The following is an 18,921-nucleotide window of genomic DNA, read 5'->3' on the forward strand; positions in this document are numbered from 1 at the left end:
GGCTAGATCAACTTGGCAGCCATCTCGAGCCATATACCCTGATAAGAGGCTTGTTTTTCAATAGCCTACAATAGCTGAGCACACTCTGACAACCATCTTGTTTATCCCACATAGCTGGTTTTGCTGTTTAGTGACCCCAGCTGCAAGGTGCACGTGGTAAAATGTCTTCACCTGTGTTCTTCTGCTTGTGCTTATAAATACCCAGGATTTCCTTGTAATGGAGTCAATAGGAGGTGTGAATGTAGTCTATGGGAGACAGTAAACCAGACTTGACTACAGACCATCTGATTTGTCTCTATTCTTGGAGTCTCTTCCCCACCTTCCCTCCACTCTCTTGCTAGACCCTGATCCTTGGACCGGAGCAGCAGAGCAGTCTGGGACATTTTGACCCTCAGCGTGGGGCAGAGTGGTCCTCAACAAAATCCAATCTGGAATGTCTATGTTTCCTACAACTTAGGGACATCTCTATGAACCTCATACTCCCCTTCACAGTGCACATCAGGAGGCAGATCTGTGTCTCTTGCTCTCCAAAAGAGGGCAGAATCCTGGCATCAGCTGTGGCAATCCCCCAGCACTATTTTTAAAGGGGAGGGGGAAGATCATAAAATCATCAATGTGGGGAAATGCAAGGAAGACTCCATGACATCTAAGCATCCAGGACGGTCTCAAGTCTTCAAAAAACAAAACCACCAAAAAAGTGGATTCTAAAACTAGTCACCTGTGCCCGGTGCCTGGGGAGTCACTCTGCAGCCCTAGACTGGGAAAGCATAAAGAAAGCAGCAAGAGAGAAGGCACACAGCCAGTGTCCTGCAGCTACTCAGACCACACACGGCCTCCTGACTGCTCTGAGCCTGTCTTAACAACAGCAACGATGCCTCCAAAATTCCTAGAACAAGCCCTGAAGGAACTTGTGGCTGATATGAGCAAGCCAGCCCCAGAGGAAAGGAAAGTCAATGGAGCACAGGAGAGAAAACAGGTGAGTTAGTGCATTAGAGGGGCCTGAGGAGGGAGTTCCCATCTCTCCCCAGCACCAGACATAAAGGCCTCTTCAGAGCTGCCAGGACATGGAATGCTGGTGATTCTGACCATCAGACCCACAGGACCAGAAAGAGGTAATTGTATAACCATCCAGCATATATTTGGAGAGGAAATTTGAAAGCTGATATCTCTGTATTCGCTTAGCCTGTGTGTCCACCCACCCATGCCCCCAAGTCCAAGTTTGAAGAAATACTGATGGTCTAAAGACAGCCAGTATTAAATACAAGATTGCAGAAAAGAGGAAAAGACCTTTCTGGACATCTTGAGAATGTGCAAACAAAAAGAGGACACATGGGACGAAATTAACATGGAGCAAAATTAATTTTGTCAGCCCAGCTGAAAAAAAAATTATTCAAGAGAACCATCAGACACAAAAGTGTAACAGGACTGAGGAATGTGCCTAGTATAGCCAGGGTCCTCTCACTAGACCAAGATGTAGCTCCAGGAACACCCAGGTGCCTACCTGTAGTCCTCTCCAGAGGTCTGAGTCAGTCAGCTCAGGCTTATTCTAATTTTCAGACCAAAACATCAGAAACTGTAGCATCTCCACTGCAGATGAAGTCATCACTACAGTGCCTCCCCAAGAGGAGGAAGGAAGGCAGCCTGTCAATGAGGAAGTCACCTAGAGACTGATCTTTCCAGTAGTTCTTCTCACTCCTCCCTCAACATCCTCCATCCAGCCATTGAGAGACCAAGGTGTGTTGGGAAGTCAGCTATGTGGCAGCCCCAGACCCTGCTTCCTGCCTAGGATCTTCCTGAAGAGATAGACGCATAAAAGAAAAAAATCTGGACCTCAACTCAGGATGGCCACTAAGATTCTGCCCTGCTGCCTGTGCCCCCAATGGTCCCAACTGCTGCAGAACCAGAGCCCTTGTTCGGCAGGGCTTTGTGTGAAGGGATCTACTACTGTGTTTATTACTACAGTCGTAGCTACCATGGAGGTATAGCCATCAGCAAAAGCCAATTGTGCCCAACAGACCCTTCAGCTAAAAAAAAAAAAAAAAAAAAAAAAAAAACCTGAGTCTAGAGGAGCTGGCACCAAGGGGTCTATATCCCAAGTCTTGACCACTGACTCCCATTGATTGATACTGCCCCACATACAGCTTTTCTGGATGACTACAGAGAAGGCAAAGCAGACTAAATTCATATCCAAAAAGCCACTCATCCAGAGTCCAGGAACCCCAGTCGAGAGCTAGTCAACTCTCAACCTGGGCAAATGCCTCTTTCAATAGGAATGGCCCTAGAGATCTTTCTTTCTCTCAGAATAACTTAGGAAACACTCCAAGCTGGGCTCAGACAGACTCCCACAGTCACTTGGCAACCACTGAGTTGGCCATCTTTACCTGGCACCCACAAGACAACAGTACCTCAGCCGCATCCTAAACATGTTCTTTCAGTCACTTGGTGGACACAAGGAGCCTGTGGTAGGGTCTACCAAGATCTGGGAAGACTACCAGGGGCATGTTGTGGGAGTTGAGTGTGACTTCAGCTACCTAGGAGCTCCCTGTATCATAGCTGAGGATCTAAATACAGAAGTATCTATCAGCCTACTGCTGACCTCAGACAGGTTTTTGTTTGGCTGGTGTTTGTTTGCTTCTTTGGGCCCCATTCATTGGACAAAGATGGACCTGTTAAGGGACAGAACGCCAGTGGCAACTACCTTGCAGCCACAAATCTAAATATCCTGCCATAGCACAGTCTGGAAGACCAGAAACAGGCTTAGCTAGAGTCCTTCTCAGATTCCTGTTGGGGACAAGTTTGGCCATTTGGCTTCTCTCTAGAAATCTCTGGCCTCAGCAGCCACTTCCAGAACCCTAGTCCACACTCTTTATTCTTCTCTGCTTTCTTTTGTGGTCCCTGCCACAGAGACCCAGGAAAGGTAACTGTGGGCAATACACATCTGTGTCATGTAGTGTTGCCTGTGTCATTGAGATGCTACAGTGTACACTAGGGAAGAAATACCAGAAGGTCCTGTGTCTTTGATGAACTGACCCTTGGGGCCCATCTCATCATTCCAGCAAGTCTGGGACTGGGATGGTGACATGACATCAGCCTGTCTCATATTCCATCTCTGTTTGAGCCTTGTTGCAGATATTGACATAGATCAAGTACAGAAACAGCAGAGTGCCCCATCATAGCATGGCAGGAAGACCACAGGAGGAGCATTCTACATGAGCCTCTCTCACCTTGTCATAGCTACCACCTTAGTACATACAGATCAGTCTCAAAAGCCCTGGAAGAACCTGATTTCTCAACTACACTGGCTAGCTGGGTGGGCTATATGAGATACCAAGTAGGGCATGAGCCAGGTTTACACACACTTACACAGGCACTCACATACACACACTTGTGCTTGTGTACACACACACACACACTCATACCAAAACATGCAAACATACACATACAGACACAGGAACTCAAACACAGATATACATACACACACACACATGCACACAAACACACAATGTCACAACCAGAAAGAATCTACCAAACTTGTCCACTCAAACCAACGCATTCAGACTGCATGTATGAAGGTTGATAGCATCAATGTTACCCCCAGGGGGCCCTGTTATAATATGGCCTGGAAGTAGACTCACAGTGTAGGGGAATTTGTGACAGCCTGAGACACTGTGTTTACCTATATGCACAGATGGTTCCACAGTAACATACATACATCATATAAAAAACTTAGCTGGGTATGGTGGCACATGCATTTAATTCCAGCACCCAGAAGGCAAAGGCAGACAGATCTCTAAGTTAGAGGCCAGCACAGCTACATGGAGGCCATCCAAGGCTTGATGGAGAAAACCTGTCCTTAAAATTAAGAAAATAAAGAAAACAAAAAGAAATATTTTGCCCTGAAGTGATTCAGTGCTCACACAAGATCTGCCCACAGGGGAAACCTACCCATGCCAGCCCACTACTCAGCAAAAAGGCTCTGAAAGGATTTTGAACAAGTTACTGTCACCATGGGTATACTTCAGGTCACCACTGTAAGAAAAGCTCTAACCAATACTACCCTTCCAAACCCATCCCCCAGACCCATTGCTGCCTGTCTTTGTGTGTGCTAGTTGGTTGACTATATGTAAATATACATGTACATGAAAGTCTACAAACACACACACATAGACACCACCCACAAACACATGAGACAGACAGGCAGACAGACAGAAAGACAGACAGAGACAGAGAGAAAGAAAGAGACAGAGAGAAATTGAAAGAAAGAGACAGAGAGAAAGAGGGAGAGAGCAGGAAATTCAAAACTAGCAGTCATTAATATTAACAATGGAACACAGGTTTGGAATCCCTCTCAAAGGTGGTAAGAGCCTGTTTTGTACACCAGTAAGATGGTTACACTGTGTCCTTTCTTCTGGGGCAGACTCCTAGCTGGTCTGCTCCCCTGAAACACCATATCCTGACCCATCTGAGAGGTACCACTGTACTCACAGTTGCAGGTAAGAACTCTCCTCCACAACCTTATTTCCAGAGCTGCATCTGGGATCCTAGATCTCTCAGGACACACAACCCACTCAAACCCCGCCCTCCAGAATACCACTCCCTTTCTGCCCCTTGATTGGTCCTTTCCAATGGGGTAGACTCCTAGCTGATCTGCTCCCATGAAGACAACATATCCTGACCCAGAGCAGCAGAGGAACCACTGCATTCAGAGCAGTGCAGAAAGCTGGTGTCTCAGGAGCTCTAACATGCCCAGGGTCACAGGATTTCAGTATCTCAGAGGCAGCCTAAGTCCCAGGAGTTCTTCCACTCAGAATCTCAGGAACACAGAGCCACAGAGGCATCTGGACTCTGTGGACTTCTGACACAAGCAAGATAACAGGAGAGACAGGCTCCAGTCAGAGACAGTGAGTGCAGGTAGCACTAGAGATAACCAGATGATGAAAGGAAAGCACTAGATCATAAGCAACAGAAACTAAGGTTTCATGGCAACATCAAAACCCAGTTCTCCCACCATAGCAAGTCTTGGATACCCCATCACACCGAAAAAACAGGATTCAGATTTAAAATCACTTCTCATGATGATGATAGAGGACTTTAAGAAGGACATAAATAACTCCCTTAAGGAAATACAGGAGAGCACAGGTAAATCGGTAGAAGAACTTTAAGAGGAAACACAAAAATCCCTTAAGGAATTGCAAGAAAACTCAACCAAACAGGAGAAGGAATTAAACAAAACTATATTGGATCCAAAAATGGAAGTAGAAACAATAAAGAAATCCCAAAGGGAGACTACCCTGGAAACAAACTAGGATGGCCATTGTAATATCAAATAAAATTAAATTTTAACTTAAAGCTATCAAAAAGGATAAGGAAGGACACTTCATACACGTCAAAAAAAAAAAAAAAAAAAAAAAAACTCAGCCAAGATGAACTCTCAATTCTGAACATCGATGCTCCAAGCATAGAGCACTCACTTTCATAAAAGAAACCTTGCTGAAGTTCATTGCACCTCACACAATAATAGCGGGAGACTTCAGTACCCTACTCTCAGCAATGGACAGATCACAGAAACAGAAACTAAACAGAGACACAGTGAAACTAACAGAAGTTATGAACCAAGTGGATTTAACAGATAACTATAGAACATTTCACCCCAAAGCAAAAGAATATACCTTCTGAGCACCTCATGGTACCTTCTCCAAAATTGACCATATACTTAGTCATAAAACAGGCCTCAACAGATACAAGAAAATTGAAATAATCCCATGCATCCTATCAGATCACCATGGACTACAGTTGGTCTTCAATAATGACAAAAAAAAGCGTGATTCATGTGGAAACTGAACAATGTTATACTCAATGATAACTTGCTCAGGGAAGAAATAAAGAAGGAAATTAAAGACTTTTTGAATTTAATAAAAATTAAGACATATCATACCAAAACTTATGAGACACAATAAAAGTGGTGTTAAGAGGAAACTCATAGCTCTAAGTGCCTACAAAAAGGTATTGGAGAGAGCATACACTAACAGCTGACAACACAGCTGAAAGCTCTAGAACAAAAAAAATCAAACACACCAAAGAGGAGTAGATGGCAGGAAATAATCAAACTCAGGGATGAAATCAACCAAGGAGAAACAGAAAGAACTATACAAACAATCAATAAAACCAGGAGCTGGTTCTTTGAGAAAATAAATGAGATGGTTAAACCTTTACCCAGACTAACCAGAGAGCACAGAAACAGTCTGAAAATTAATAAAATCAGAATTGAGAAGGGTGTTATAACAACAGAAACTGAGGAAACTAAAAAAAATCATCAAATCCTACTACAAAGCCTATACTCAACAAAACTGAGAAATCTGGGTGAAATGGACAATTTTCTAGAGAAATACCAGTTACCAAAGTTAAGTCAGGACCAGATAAACCACCTAAACAGTCCAATAATCCCTAAAAAATAGCAGCAGTCATTAAGAGTCTCCCGACCAAAAATAGCCCAGGACCAGACTGTTTTAGTGCAGAGTTCAATCAGACCTTCAAAGAAGACCTAATACAAATTCTATTTAAACTGTTCCACAAAATAGAAACAGAAGGAGCACTACCCAATTCATTCTATGAAGCCATAATGATGCTTATACCTAAACTAAACAGTGACACAACAAAGAAAGAGAACTTCAGACCAATCTTCCTTATGAATATGGATGCAAAAATACAAAATAAAATTCTCACAAACCGAATCCAAGAACATGTCAAAACAATCATCCATCATGATCAAATAGGCTTTGTTCCAGGAATTCAGGGAGGGTTCAATATTCAAAAATCCATCAATGTAATCCACTATAAAACAAACTCAAAAAAAACACATAATCATATCACTAGATGCTGAGAAAGCATTTGACAAAATTCAACATCCGTTCATGGTAAAAGTCTTGGAAGGCTCATCAATCCAAGGCCCTTAATTAAACATAGTAAAAGCAATATACAGCAAGCCAGTAGCCAACATTAACTAAATGGAGAGAAATTTGAAGCAATCCCACTAAGATCAGGGACTACACAAGGCTGTCTACTCTCACCCTATCTATTCAATATAGTACTCAAAGAACTAGCCAGAGCAATTAGGCAACAAAAGGAGGTCAAACGGATACAAATTGGAAAGGGAGAAGTCAAAATATCACTATTGGCAGATGTTATGACACTATACATGAGTGACCCCAAAACTACTGAGGAATATAGGAGACCTACCTTCTAGAACACCCAGCTACACGTGGCAGAACAGACACCTCTCCCAATGTTTCTAAACCCGCCAAGGACAACAGAGACCATTAACACCTGAGACCCTTAACACAAGTTTTTAATGCTTGTTCACCCTAACAGGAATACCTGTTTGTGCTTTTCAATCCAAAATTTTCTTGCTTTTTTATTTAAATGTTTTCTTTTCTCCCTAGCATTCATGATATATGTACAATTTTTTTCTATATTTTTGACATTTCTTTAAGATTCAAAAGTCATCTAATCTAATTCCACATGTCAAATCAACAATGCTGATCACCATTTTCTCAGCCCTTAATTAACAACCAGTTTCCTTTTACAGAAAAACTGTTGCTGCCTATCCCAGATACATAATTAAGATGATGGCTTTTTTCCTCAGCCATCCAAAGCAGACTCAAAGGTGCCTTCCTGGACTAAATTTCCTCAAACACCCTTGCTTTTCTAGGATTATAATGGCAGACCATGACGTGCTTCCTCCCAAGTAGCTTAATGCTTGCTAGGCATCCTTTGCAGACATCCTCCTGCTGGGGTTCTGATCCCCCATTGTGATCATCCTACAGGTGCTCCCACAAATCCAGCAGAGACAACACCATCTCCTGGAACCTGCCTGGGACACCAAGCTGCCTTCTTCCGAATACCTCATCTGACTGAAGACTCCTGAGACACATGCTGAGATCCAGAAACACACCGTGAGTCCTACAGAAGACAGACCTAGACTTTCCAGCTGCAGATAGACTCTCTTGCCAAAGACAAATGGCTACTAACTTGGGGAAATTTACATATTAGTAAGGAAAACATAATGTCTATCTAGATTGATCAGATGTTATTACCCTTAAACTGTACAACCCATGACAATGATACCTTACCTTCCCAACCCCCACCCTCAACCTCCTTACTTTGTGACTTAATTGTGCTACCCCCTACAGCCTGTGTAGTGTTTTCTTTGGATACTTTCACCTCATCCAAAATTTTTACACAGTCACTCCAGTGATTCTTCTCTTTTTTAAAAAAGAAAAGGAAGGAAATGTGGGGCAGTGGGCTGTGAAAGGACAGCATGGTTTCTGGTAGAGCACTGGCCAGAGACCCAACAGGTTGGAGACCTCACAGGTTTCCCTGCAAAGAATGGCATACACTCCGCCATGCTCCCATGCTCCTGAAATGAGGTGGAAGATCTCAATCCATCTGCACCTTTCAGGCACATAGGACAAAGCCCTACCAGCCCCTCCAGAATAGAGGGCATGACTACAGGGAGAAGGGCCTCAAAATATCTCCATATTCATGAGTTACCTAAAGGTCAAAGGGCATGGCCAATTAAGCATTCCTTCCCAGATCCTCCTTCTACTCGCAAAAGGTATTTAACCTCAGTCCCACCATGAGAACACAGGGTACAGCTTCATCCACTTGCTGCCATGACAATAAACATTTTTAAACCATGGACAACCTCTCATCTTTAGGGACCACCATGGGGGACTGTGAAGAAGGTCTTCAACTACCAAGCAGCAGCCTAACCTCCTGCTGAAGGGCCCTCTGTGTTCCAGCCACGAAGCCCACAAACTCAAGTAAGCTAGCTGAGCCAGCTGAGAGCCAGCCAAGTGAGTCACACTTACCAAGAGTCTCTATGACAATGGCTGCCACCAGAGCTCATCTTCTGCCCCTCACACCATCTCAGTCCTTCTGCAGCCTCTCAGCACCTCCTGGGAGCCCAAGGGGTGGGGATCAGCAGATCCCGCCCACCTTGTTGCCCGGGGGTCCACAACACAAGAGATCTGCCCCAACAGGACCTCAGACTGGGATCTCCCCATGCCCAGAGTGGAGCTCTGTGGCTTAACATAGCTCTGCATCCACCTGGCACCAGGTGAAGTGAACACCGTCGAATTCCTGCTCTTCTGCTCCCTGAGACACTCTTCCAGCCACCTGGGGCAACAGAGACATGAGACCCACAACTCCGCCCAACAGAACCCATACCCACACATGAGTGAAATAGCCACGCACTGGGAGAATACTATTCCTGACCTCAAGCTGTACTACACATCAATACTGTTTTTTTTTTTGTTTTTTTTTTTTTTTTTTAAAAAAACCTGCATGGTATTGGTACAGAGACAAGCAGGAAGATCATAAAATAGTGTTGAAGTCCCTGAAAAGAACCTCCATAAATATGGTCACTTGATCTTTGATAAAGTTTGCTAAAACTATCGAGTGGATGAAAGATAAATGGTGCTGGTTCAACTGAAGGTCAGCACATAGAAGAATGCAAACTGATCCATACTTATACAAACCTCAAGTCCAAAAAGATCAAGGCCCTCCTCATAAAACCAGATACAATTAAACTAATAGAAGAGAAAATGTGGAAAAGCCTCCAAAACATGGACACAGAGGAAAAGTTCCTGATGGATATCTCTTGGGTAAATGCCCAGGAGTGGTATAGCTGGGTCTTGTGGGAGAAATATTCCCAGTTTTCTGAGAAAACACTAAAATTTATTTCCAAAGAGGTTGTACTAGTTTGCACTCCACCAGCAATGGAGGAGTGTTCCTCCTTGTTCCACATCCTCACCAGCATGTGCTATCACTTACGTTTTGCATCTTAGCCATTCCGAGCAGTGTAAGAAAGAATCAGAGTTGTTTTAATTTGCATTTGCCCAATGACTTAGGATGTTGAATATTTCTTTAAGAGTTTCTTGGTCATTAAATCTTCTGTTAAGAATTCTCTGTTTCACTCTGTGCCCTATTTTTAATTGCATTATATGGTTTGTTTGTTTCTAATTTCTTGAGTTCTTTATGTATTTAGATATTACTTCTTTGTCAGATGTAGGGTTGGTAAAGAGCATTAGACAACTTTCCAGAGACTTAATTTCAATTTTGTCAAGAACTTCATTTATAGTGTCCTGGGTTTCCTCTTCATCACCATATGACAACTTTATGCCATCGAGGGTTTCATTGGATATTTCTTCAATCATTTCCACTTCATTTTTTTCTTCTAGAAATTCTGCACTCTTAGCAGTGTCTTCTGTGGACACATTTTCTTCCATTGTCATTGTAGCGGTAGAAATTGCACCAGTCATTTTTATCTGGGAATTCATCACTTTCAGTTGTGTGGACATAGACGTTGACTTTTGAGCTTACAGCAAAAGTTCTTATGTTTCAGTAGATGAACACGCTGCTTAGCTAAAACCCCACAGGCTTCTTTATCATCAATCATGGTCATCTTCTTAATTTCAAACTCCACCTGTTTTCCTTATGTCTCTAAGGCTCCTCAACCCCTGATCATAGCTCTCTGTGTGCCTCTCAGCTCTTTATTCTGTTCCTTTATTATATCCACATACATGTCCACACACTTCTTCTTGAAGAGGGATGCCATGAATCATGGCCATATCCAGCTTGCCCACTTTGGTCCAGCCTGGCTCTTGGAGAAGCATGGAGAGGACAGAACCCAGGAGAAGCTTGCAGTGGTGGGAGGAGGAGGACAAAGTCCAAGAGCACCAATTTTTAAATTATTATTTTAAATAATAATCTCATGAATTGGAAGAGAAGGAGGAGTCATGGAAACAGAGGTGGAAAAGGGAAGAATAGGGATGCTGGAAATGTGGTGCTTGTGTATAAAATTCTCCAAAACTTAAAAAAAAATAAATTAAATATATATTGATAATAATTCAAGGATTGTTAGAACAGCAATTTCAGTAGCTTTAGAACTAATTGGCTTGCCCACAAAATTGCTGTGTACATAAATGTCACAGATCATCAGTCTGTATGAAAGACAGCAGAGAACTATTAGGTGAGACAAGAATAGAGCGAATTATTTTCTTGTTGAGTATCTCTATCTTCTGCTTAATGACCATGGACCCAGGAAGAGAGTGAGTACAGAGTGGTATCTTCCTGCTACTAGACATGCTTATCAATTTCTTACATCCTAACATGTTTTCATGAATAGTCAATATTCCCTAGCAACTGAACAGATTTTTTTCATTGGGTTCAGTCAGAGAAGCTGTCCTTTAAACCAGACTCACTTTACAAGCCTCTTTCTGTTGGTTAGTATTGTCAACTTGACACAAACTATAGACCCTTGTGAATAGGAACCCCAACAAAGGAAGGGCCTTTAGTAGATTAGTAAGAGGGAATGTCTGTGGGGTATTTTCTTAACTGCTAATCAGGGTAGAAGTTCCTGTGACACTATGTATGAGACCAAGGCAGGAACAATATACCTTGAAAGTTGAGATTTCAGTTTGTAGTTAGGAGTGAGGTCCTGTTTGTACTGTTTGTCCCAGTACCTTACTCATTAAGGAAGCACACTGTATTAAGTCCTTGCAAGTTATGGTTTATATTTGTAATTAAAAATAAGTTTCTTCTTCTTTGATGTGATATAAGTTGGAAAACATGTTTTCAACCTACACTAAACTTGATACCTCATTAACATGATATGTATTCTTCACTTTATCCTTTCTCTTTCATTGTATTTTTCTAACAATATCTAACAGCCATCTATCTCGCCCCTGTATGTACTTCCTCCCTCCCATAAAAGAGACTTCAAGAAGCTTTCTGCAATCCTGACGGAGAGACAGCCAACTGGCACCCTAAAACTAACGCTTCCTTCATTCAGACAATTGTGGAATTGGCCTTCTCCTCACACGTGGCATTCTTCTATTATCTTGGCTTCTTTCAACTTCTTCCTTCAGATCCTGTCTTGACTTCCCTCATCAATGGATGATGACCTGTAAGCTAGATAAGCCCTTTCTTCCTCAAGTTGCTTTCCGTCATGGTGTCTATCACAGCAACAGAAAATCAAACTTCATGTTAGGACCAGTCTCCTCCATGCTCTCATTTCCTCTACACTTTGAATCAAAACTTACCTAGTTTTTATTTGTATTTTCCTGGGTGCCAGTCTGCTATAAAGAACATCTTCTGAGCCACACTGCTACTGTCTTTATAAGAGCAGCTATGCCTACTTCTGAAGGTCCATCACAATTGGGCCTGAAAACTGTTGGCTTTCCCCACTAGCAGAACTGGGTAGGGAAGATCACTAGAACCTCACCTGAGTTTCCAGCCACTACTCCAAGCCATCAGTATGTTGTTTTTCCATAATTACAAGTAGCTTAAGGAGTTTTGGGAAATGTTATACCAGCCTAAAGACAATAACTGACAGGGACAACTCCTATGTGTCCATGCTGAGTACAGATCCACCAGCATGGCTGCTGTGGAATCACTGGTATTCTTGACTGTAAGTCCCACTCATGTTCTGTAAGAAAGCATAATAAACTCACTGGTTCTCACATTGCAAGCTTTGGTGGAATCAAACTTTGGTTTGTCATTGGGTTTGGGAGACATGGCAATCTGAGCCTTTCTTTGGGCCTCTAATGTATGGAGGGGGAACTTACTTGCCAAAGCCAGCATAATAGTTTAGTTTCCAGGCCTTGAGAGTGCTTTTTCCTGGGGTTCTGACCCCAAATATAGAGAAGAAATGCAATTCCTTGTCTAAAACCAGGAATATGCTTAGCAAGGCCAGTAATGAGGCTAAGGCTTTAAGGAAGGTGTAATTTTTAGATCTTAGAAACTCACCTCTTCCCCAACTGAAGGGCTTAAGTTCTCAGCCCCAAGGCCACTGTGTGCTCAGTCTCTAAGCACTTGAGATATCCTGTGTTCCCTTTGAGCAACATTTCTTGGTTCATATCCTAATAACTTGGTCTCCCGTATGATGGATTTCTGCTGATTGTCCTATTTTCCCTTGAAAACTCTGTATAATATGCTATATTTCTTAATAAATTTGCTTTGTATACAGAATCAGCTTATGAAAGTTGCCCCATCAAAGTGTTGCAACTGCCAGATTGTCCAGTGCTTTTTGAAAAGAGAGGATGACACTGTACCTGGAATTTGTTCCTCCCACTTCAAATTCAGTGTGTTTGCATCAAAAGATCAGCTGGATCTTACTGTCTAAATAGATGAGTGTTCCTACTCCAGAACACACTTTTCCCATTAAACAATCATCCTCCCATTAGTTAAAAAATAGCATCTCTATGCCTGCCTTTATTACACACACACACACACACACACACACACACACACACACACACACACTTTCCTGTCTTCTTTATTTTCTCATTCTGGTCCTCCCATTTAGAACCTTGACACTGAAAAAAAAAAATGGCCTGCTGGTCCAGAGCAATTAAAACCTTATAAAGAAGTGGTAAATGTTGTTCATGACTCCCTGAGGCAAAAATTCTCAAAACAGGGTCCTGTGTGGTCAGTCCTTGCACATCTGTCACAGGTTTTGTAGCTCTGGTTAGCTACACTATGGGAGATGAACTCAGCCTTGCATATATAGCCAGCACAACTATATATGCAAGGAAGAAAAGAGCCTAAGGTGAACTTCAATCTGATTTACTGAGCACTGAGCAGATCTTGAGTTTCAGCTCTGCACCCAATCCCATGAAACCCAGAGGTGGCAGGACTCCCAGGAGCTCTAACCCCCACAGGATCTTAGGTAAGGAGGCAGCAACACCCACCCCAAACAGAGGGTAACTGGGACCCACGGGGACCCAGGAACTCACTCCTGGTTGGGGCACAGGTTCCTTCCAATCTGTACCTGAGCAATGAGTAGCTCGAGAGTCAGCTCTGCACCCAATCCCACAAAACTCAGAGGGGGCTGGATTTCCAGGGGGCTCTAACACACTCAGAAACATAGGATCCTAGGATCACTGGATCTCAGGCGACTGCTCACAACAGGATTTTGGATCCCAGAGACAGCCTAACTCCAGGAGCTCTTACACCGAGGATCTCAGGATCACAGGATCACAGAAACATACCAACAGCTGGACTCTGAGGAGTTCTGACACAACCAAGATAACAGGAAAGACAGGCACCAGTCAGAGACAGTGGGTGCAGTAGCACTAAAGATAACCAGGTGGCACAAGGCAAGCTAAAGAACATAAGCATCAGCAACCAAGGGTACTTGGCATCATCAGAACCTAGTCATTCCACCATAGCATGTCCCAAATAACCCATCACACCAGAAAAGCAAGATTCAGATTTAAAATCACTTCTCATGATGATGATAGAGGACTTTAAGGCAGACATAAATAACACTCTCAAAGAAATTGAGGAGAGCACATGTATGTAAAAAGGTAGAAGCCCTTAAAGAGGAAACGCAAAAATCCCTTAAAGAATTACAAGAAAACAGGTACCTAGCAACCTGTCCTGCTATGTTCCTTCTGCTGAACTCTTTACCCAGCCCATATCCTGTTCTTGAGAATACCTGTACTCCCTCCCTGAGAACACCTGCGATCCCCAGGAACAGAGACCCTATTTCATCCCGGTACTCCATATCCTGCTTCTACATGTAAACAACCTGGTGTGAGAACAATAAACTTTGACAGCTTGATCAGACCTCTTGCCTTGCTGTTCTCTCAACCCTTGTCTCCCCATACTCTCTTTCAGGTGATCCCACAGTCCCAGTTCACCACCCTGCAGAACCGAGCATTCTAATAATGTATCTAAAGTACAGATTCAAAAGTACCAGTTTGCAGTTTTGAAAAATTTATTCCAGTGTGAGCATCAGCAATCCACCAATGTCCGGTGGTGTCCTAATCCAACAGGTCTTGGATCACCATGATATAAACAAAGGCCATCCAGAACTGTGGACTGGAGTTCTCCCTTGTCCCCTTCTGACATTCAGATTTTGTTTTTTGCATTTTCATTATATTACAGGGGCCAGGGGTATAAGTCATTTTTACATTGGTCGTCTTCCTGGTCCAGAACGTAAAGCAGCTTGCAATTCTCCAACCGTATAAACCTTAATAACTCTCATACGAGTGGCTATGCCAAAGAGCAATGAGACAAGCAAGAGATAAATACGACCAAGGAGCATTCTTAAAAATACTACTGGTTCTTGGCTCTGGCTTATTGTGCGCCTTCGAACTGGAGGGGACCCACTCTCTGTGCTCCCACTAGGTCCCTCTTCCTTGCAATTCGGAGGTTTCCAACCTAAATGACAATGGCAATGCCGATGATTATTACACAATCCTTTAAAATTGCATTTTTCAGGGGTGCAGTCGTAATTCAACTGAGATAAACTTCCACTGCAAGCTCCTTGATTGCAGAACTTAGTTGTGGAGCACAGGCTACCATGTCTCACCATTCCAACATCTGTTGTTTCTGTCCCACGATGTTCATCCAGCCCAAAGCAGGTAAACCCAGAGATAACCGACTGATGGAATGAAACATGTTCTTGCAAGAAGGGAAGATTGGTGACATTGGTACACTGCAACCTTCCACACAGCTTATTTTCCTCACTGCAAGCATTGAATGTGAGGCTTTCTGGCAATCTAGTACAATGCCCAAATCGAAATTTTTCTTTGTTGATGTCATAGCACTTAGGATTAGCATTCTTAGCATATGCACCAAAGATTCCTTGCACTGTACACTGCGGTCAGTGCAGTTACCTTGATAGCAGTAACCCACTTCTGAGCATGGTGTCCCATCTTGCAGATAAGTGTCATCTGGGCAAAGGTAGTTATTCCCCTTACAGTACTCTGGAAGATCACATATGTTCTGGATGGGTCTGCAGAGTACCCCAGAAGGGCTGAAGGTGCAGTTTGCACAGCATAGTTCTTTATCACAAATGCTAACAGGTGTGAGCCTGCAATCACTTCCACAGCAGAGATCTTCATAGCATGCCTTATGTGAGCCACAGTCACACTGTTCACCTTCATCTACTTTGAAGTTTCCACAATAATGATAGGTATGTGTTGTGTTATAATAAACATGGCGGTCATAGTAAAGACATGGCATCAGCTCAGGGGTATTAACTATTTCGCTTATGTCCAAAAAAGAACAATTGCTGAACGCATCTGTTATTTCAGGTTTCTTGTACATAATGCAGGTGGCCCTTCTCTGGCAGACACAGTAATTCTCATCATCATATTTTAAACCTAAACTCCTTCCAATACGATTGGTAATGAAAACAGATAAACCTATATAATGTCTGTTATGTTTACCAACAAAAGTTAAGACTAAGGGAGTACATAGACTTCTTTCTGTGGGAACGACATCGTCATCTGGTGGCTTATCCACATCAACTGAGGTTGATGTATCAGGAAAAAATTTACTATAGAAGGTTTGATAATAGTACCTACGAGCATCCCCTGATGCACTGAAGTCATGTAAAAACGGGTCCCCTGTAGTATACACAGTCATGAGAAAGACGTAGTACCGCACATGAATTTTGGTCATAAAGGTGTCCGTTAAACTAATGAGTTTAAACAAATATGCCACAACAATATTAAAGTTACCCGAATTGCCAGAGCTTATATCATCATATAAAGTATGGGACATTGCAAAATGGCCTTTTATAGCAGCTGGATGTGTAGCATAGTTCTTACTAGAAATTCTGGGAGTTCCATCGGCGGATTCCATTTTGGAGAAGGGAGGACCTGTATTATGACTCAAGTGCTTCCATGCATTCATAGGCCCTGTTACATCAGACTCAGCTACTATCTGAGAGACAACATGTTCAAACCTCTGTGAATCATTGAGGCGTTTGATTTCATAGGCAAGGTCATCCAACATCATGACCCCTGACAGGCCCCCATAACAAGTATCCACAGTGACCATAGATTCAGGGATCCCCTCCAGGTAGCCACTATAATAACAATCTTCAGGGAAAAAAGGATAATCCATCTGTAAGGCTCCTTGGTCATCCTGAGTTGTCAGCAACAAGTGTCTGGGCCAAATAAGTGTCTTTCTTCTCAGGTGGATGATATGTCTCTGGCCCCTAAAACGCAAGCTATACGAGAGCCGTCTTTGTGCTTGAATTCCCTTGCTATGATAGGCCTCCTTCCGAGGAATAACCACCTCCGATGAGATGTAACGCCAAGTGGGATGGCCTTGAGGACACCGGACTGGAACCAGGAGGAACAGCCAGATTGCAAACAGCAAGAGGAGGACCCTGGGGACCACAGGTCTTTCCACTAGCCTCATGCCCCAGGTCACAGATAACATCCTGGGTGGAGCTAAATCCCTCTGCTGTGGACACTGCCTGGTCTAGAAGGTGCTGACAGAGGACCAAGAGCCTCCTCAGGCTCCCAACCCCAGTGGTTACCCAGACAACTTGAATTAGGTAACAGTCACTGGGTGTGGCAAGAATTCAGTCTGAATGTGTTAGCTAAGGTTGAGGCTAAATAGGGTCAAAAGTGATGTCTATGAATGTGTCAGGGCAGGAAAAGTCAGAAGCAGCAGGGGAGTCTCTCTGACAGCCTCAATCCTTTCTTTTGTTTTCTGAAATACAAAGTACCATTTCCACGCTTTCCTTTACATGAAGGTATTTGGTTCCCAATGCTACTACTCTGGGGCTGTTTCCAGGAGTCAATTTTTCTTTTTATCTTGGTTCATGTTTCTCATGGTTGTTTTGGTTTGTTTTGTTTTGGCTGGAAGTTAGAAGTAAATACTGTCTACATTAGCTTTTTAGCTAGAAATGTGTTTGTATTCTTCTGAGCATATTTTATTTGAGTTTAGTTAAACTATTTACAAATGCTTTTACACTTTGGGGTTTTGCACAAAAGTTTGGGTATTTCTACATGTTAATATTGTGTTGTTCTTTCTCCAATATCATGAGACCTAAAAATTATATCTGGATACCTCTGAACTCTAGAAATTTTTAAAATTCCATCTCTTATGAACATTATCTTTGACCCTGTCTGAGGCCAAACTGCCTGTCCCCCTCCAACCTTTAGTATGTTTCTTTCCTGACCATTGGGATTTCTTCAAGCATGCAGGCTGATGGGTTCTCAGCAGGCAAGACCAGCAGACTCTGTTAGTATGAACTTCAAAGAAGCAAGCCACACACTTTTTCCAGGTTCATCAACAGTGCTTTCATGCCTCTTACTTTGGAAGAAGAAAAAGCAACCTCTGAGTTTTTTTTCCAAGAATCTTGTTAATGAGAGGGGGATGGGTATCACCATGAATTTCATGACAAGCCTGACTCAGACATGTGATTAAGCCACAAAGATAAGTTGCCCTGCTGCAGGTATTTTATATAATGTGAGGAAAAAATGGGAAGGGAGATAATCAATTTACTTCCCTCAAAAGTATATATCTCATCTAAGTGTATAGGGGAAAACTCTGCAGGACTCGTGGGATCAATCATATGGCACCCTCTCAACTCTCCGAGCAGCTTTCCTGCTCACACACAGGTGCCTCATGAACAAGACTCTACTTGTCTGCTGTGGTCTCTAGAATTACTGCACCTGATACCAACAGGATGCTCTCACTGAGGGAAGAGAGGGAGGAAGTGGCTTGGTTCCTATTTCGTTACATCTTCTATCATTTGTGAGCAACTTGGGGACATGAGCCTATATTGCAATTTGGAAAAGGCTCCTCAAGGCTTGTGGGCCCCTTGTCAGCACTCTGAGGCTCTGTGTAGCACCAGGCTGAACTCTCATGTCCTACATGGACATAGGACAACACCAAGCACAAGGAGGTTTTATCACTGAATCAAAGGACATAGGTGGGGTTTCTAAACAACTAGGGAATGCCAGGGCCATCTTCTCTAGTCACTATAGGACAGAACCCTATGGAGTCAGGTTACAGAGGGAGACTGCTGGGAGCCAAGACCCCTTTCTGCCTGAGAGAAAATGTCAGTTTAGTAAACAGTCTGAGTTAAGGAATACTTTATTG

At 42.9% G+C, this 18,921-nt stretch overlaps 1 protein-coding gene, 1 pseudogene and 1 gene segment (V, D, J or C); 1 reads left to right on the plus strand and 2 right to left on the minus strand.

Annotated features, from left to right (window-relative positions):
* LOC143436697 (Ig gamma-2C chain C region-like) overlaps positions 1 to 18,921 on the plus strand; it is an 891,501-nt gene that overhangs the window by 625,380 nt on the left and 247,200 nt on the right.
* On the minus strand, positions 9,088 to 10,618 carry LOC143437139 (charged multivesicular body protein 2b pseudogene; annotated as a pseudogene).
* LOC143436695 (disintegrin and metalloproteinase domain-containing protein 29-like) lies at positions 14,827 to 17,684 on the minus strand. Its single transcript, XM_076920958.1, is given in 2 exon segments — positions 14,827 to 15,654; positions 15,657 to 17,684. Coding segments are annotated over 2 exon segments (2,268 nt in total). The 5' UTR covers positions 17,248 to 17,684; the 3' UTR covers positions 14,827 to 14,977.

The sequence above is a fragment of the Arvicanthis niloticus genome, chromosome 23, assembly GCF_011762505.2.
Source record: "Arvicanthis niloticus isolate mArvNil1 chromosome 23, mArvNil1.pat.X, whole genome shotgun sequence".
Lineage (NCBI taxonomy): Eukaryota > Metazoa > Chordata > Mammalia > Rodentia > Muridae > Arvicanthis > Arvicanthis niloticus.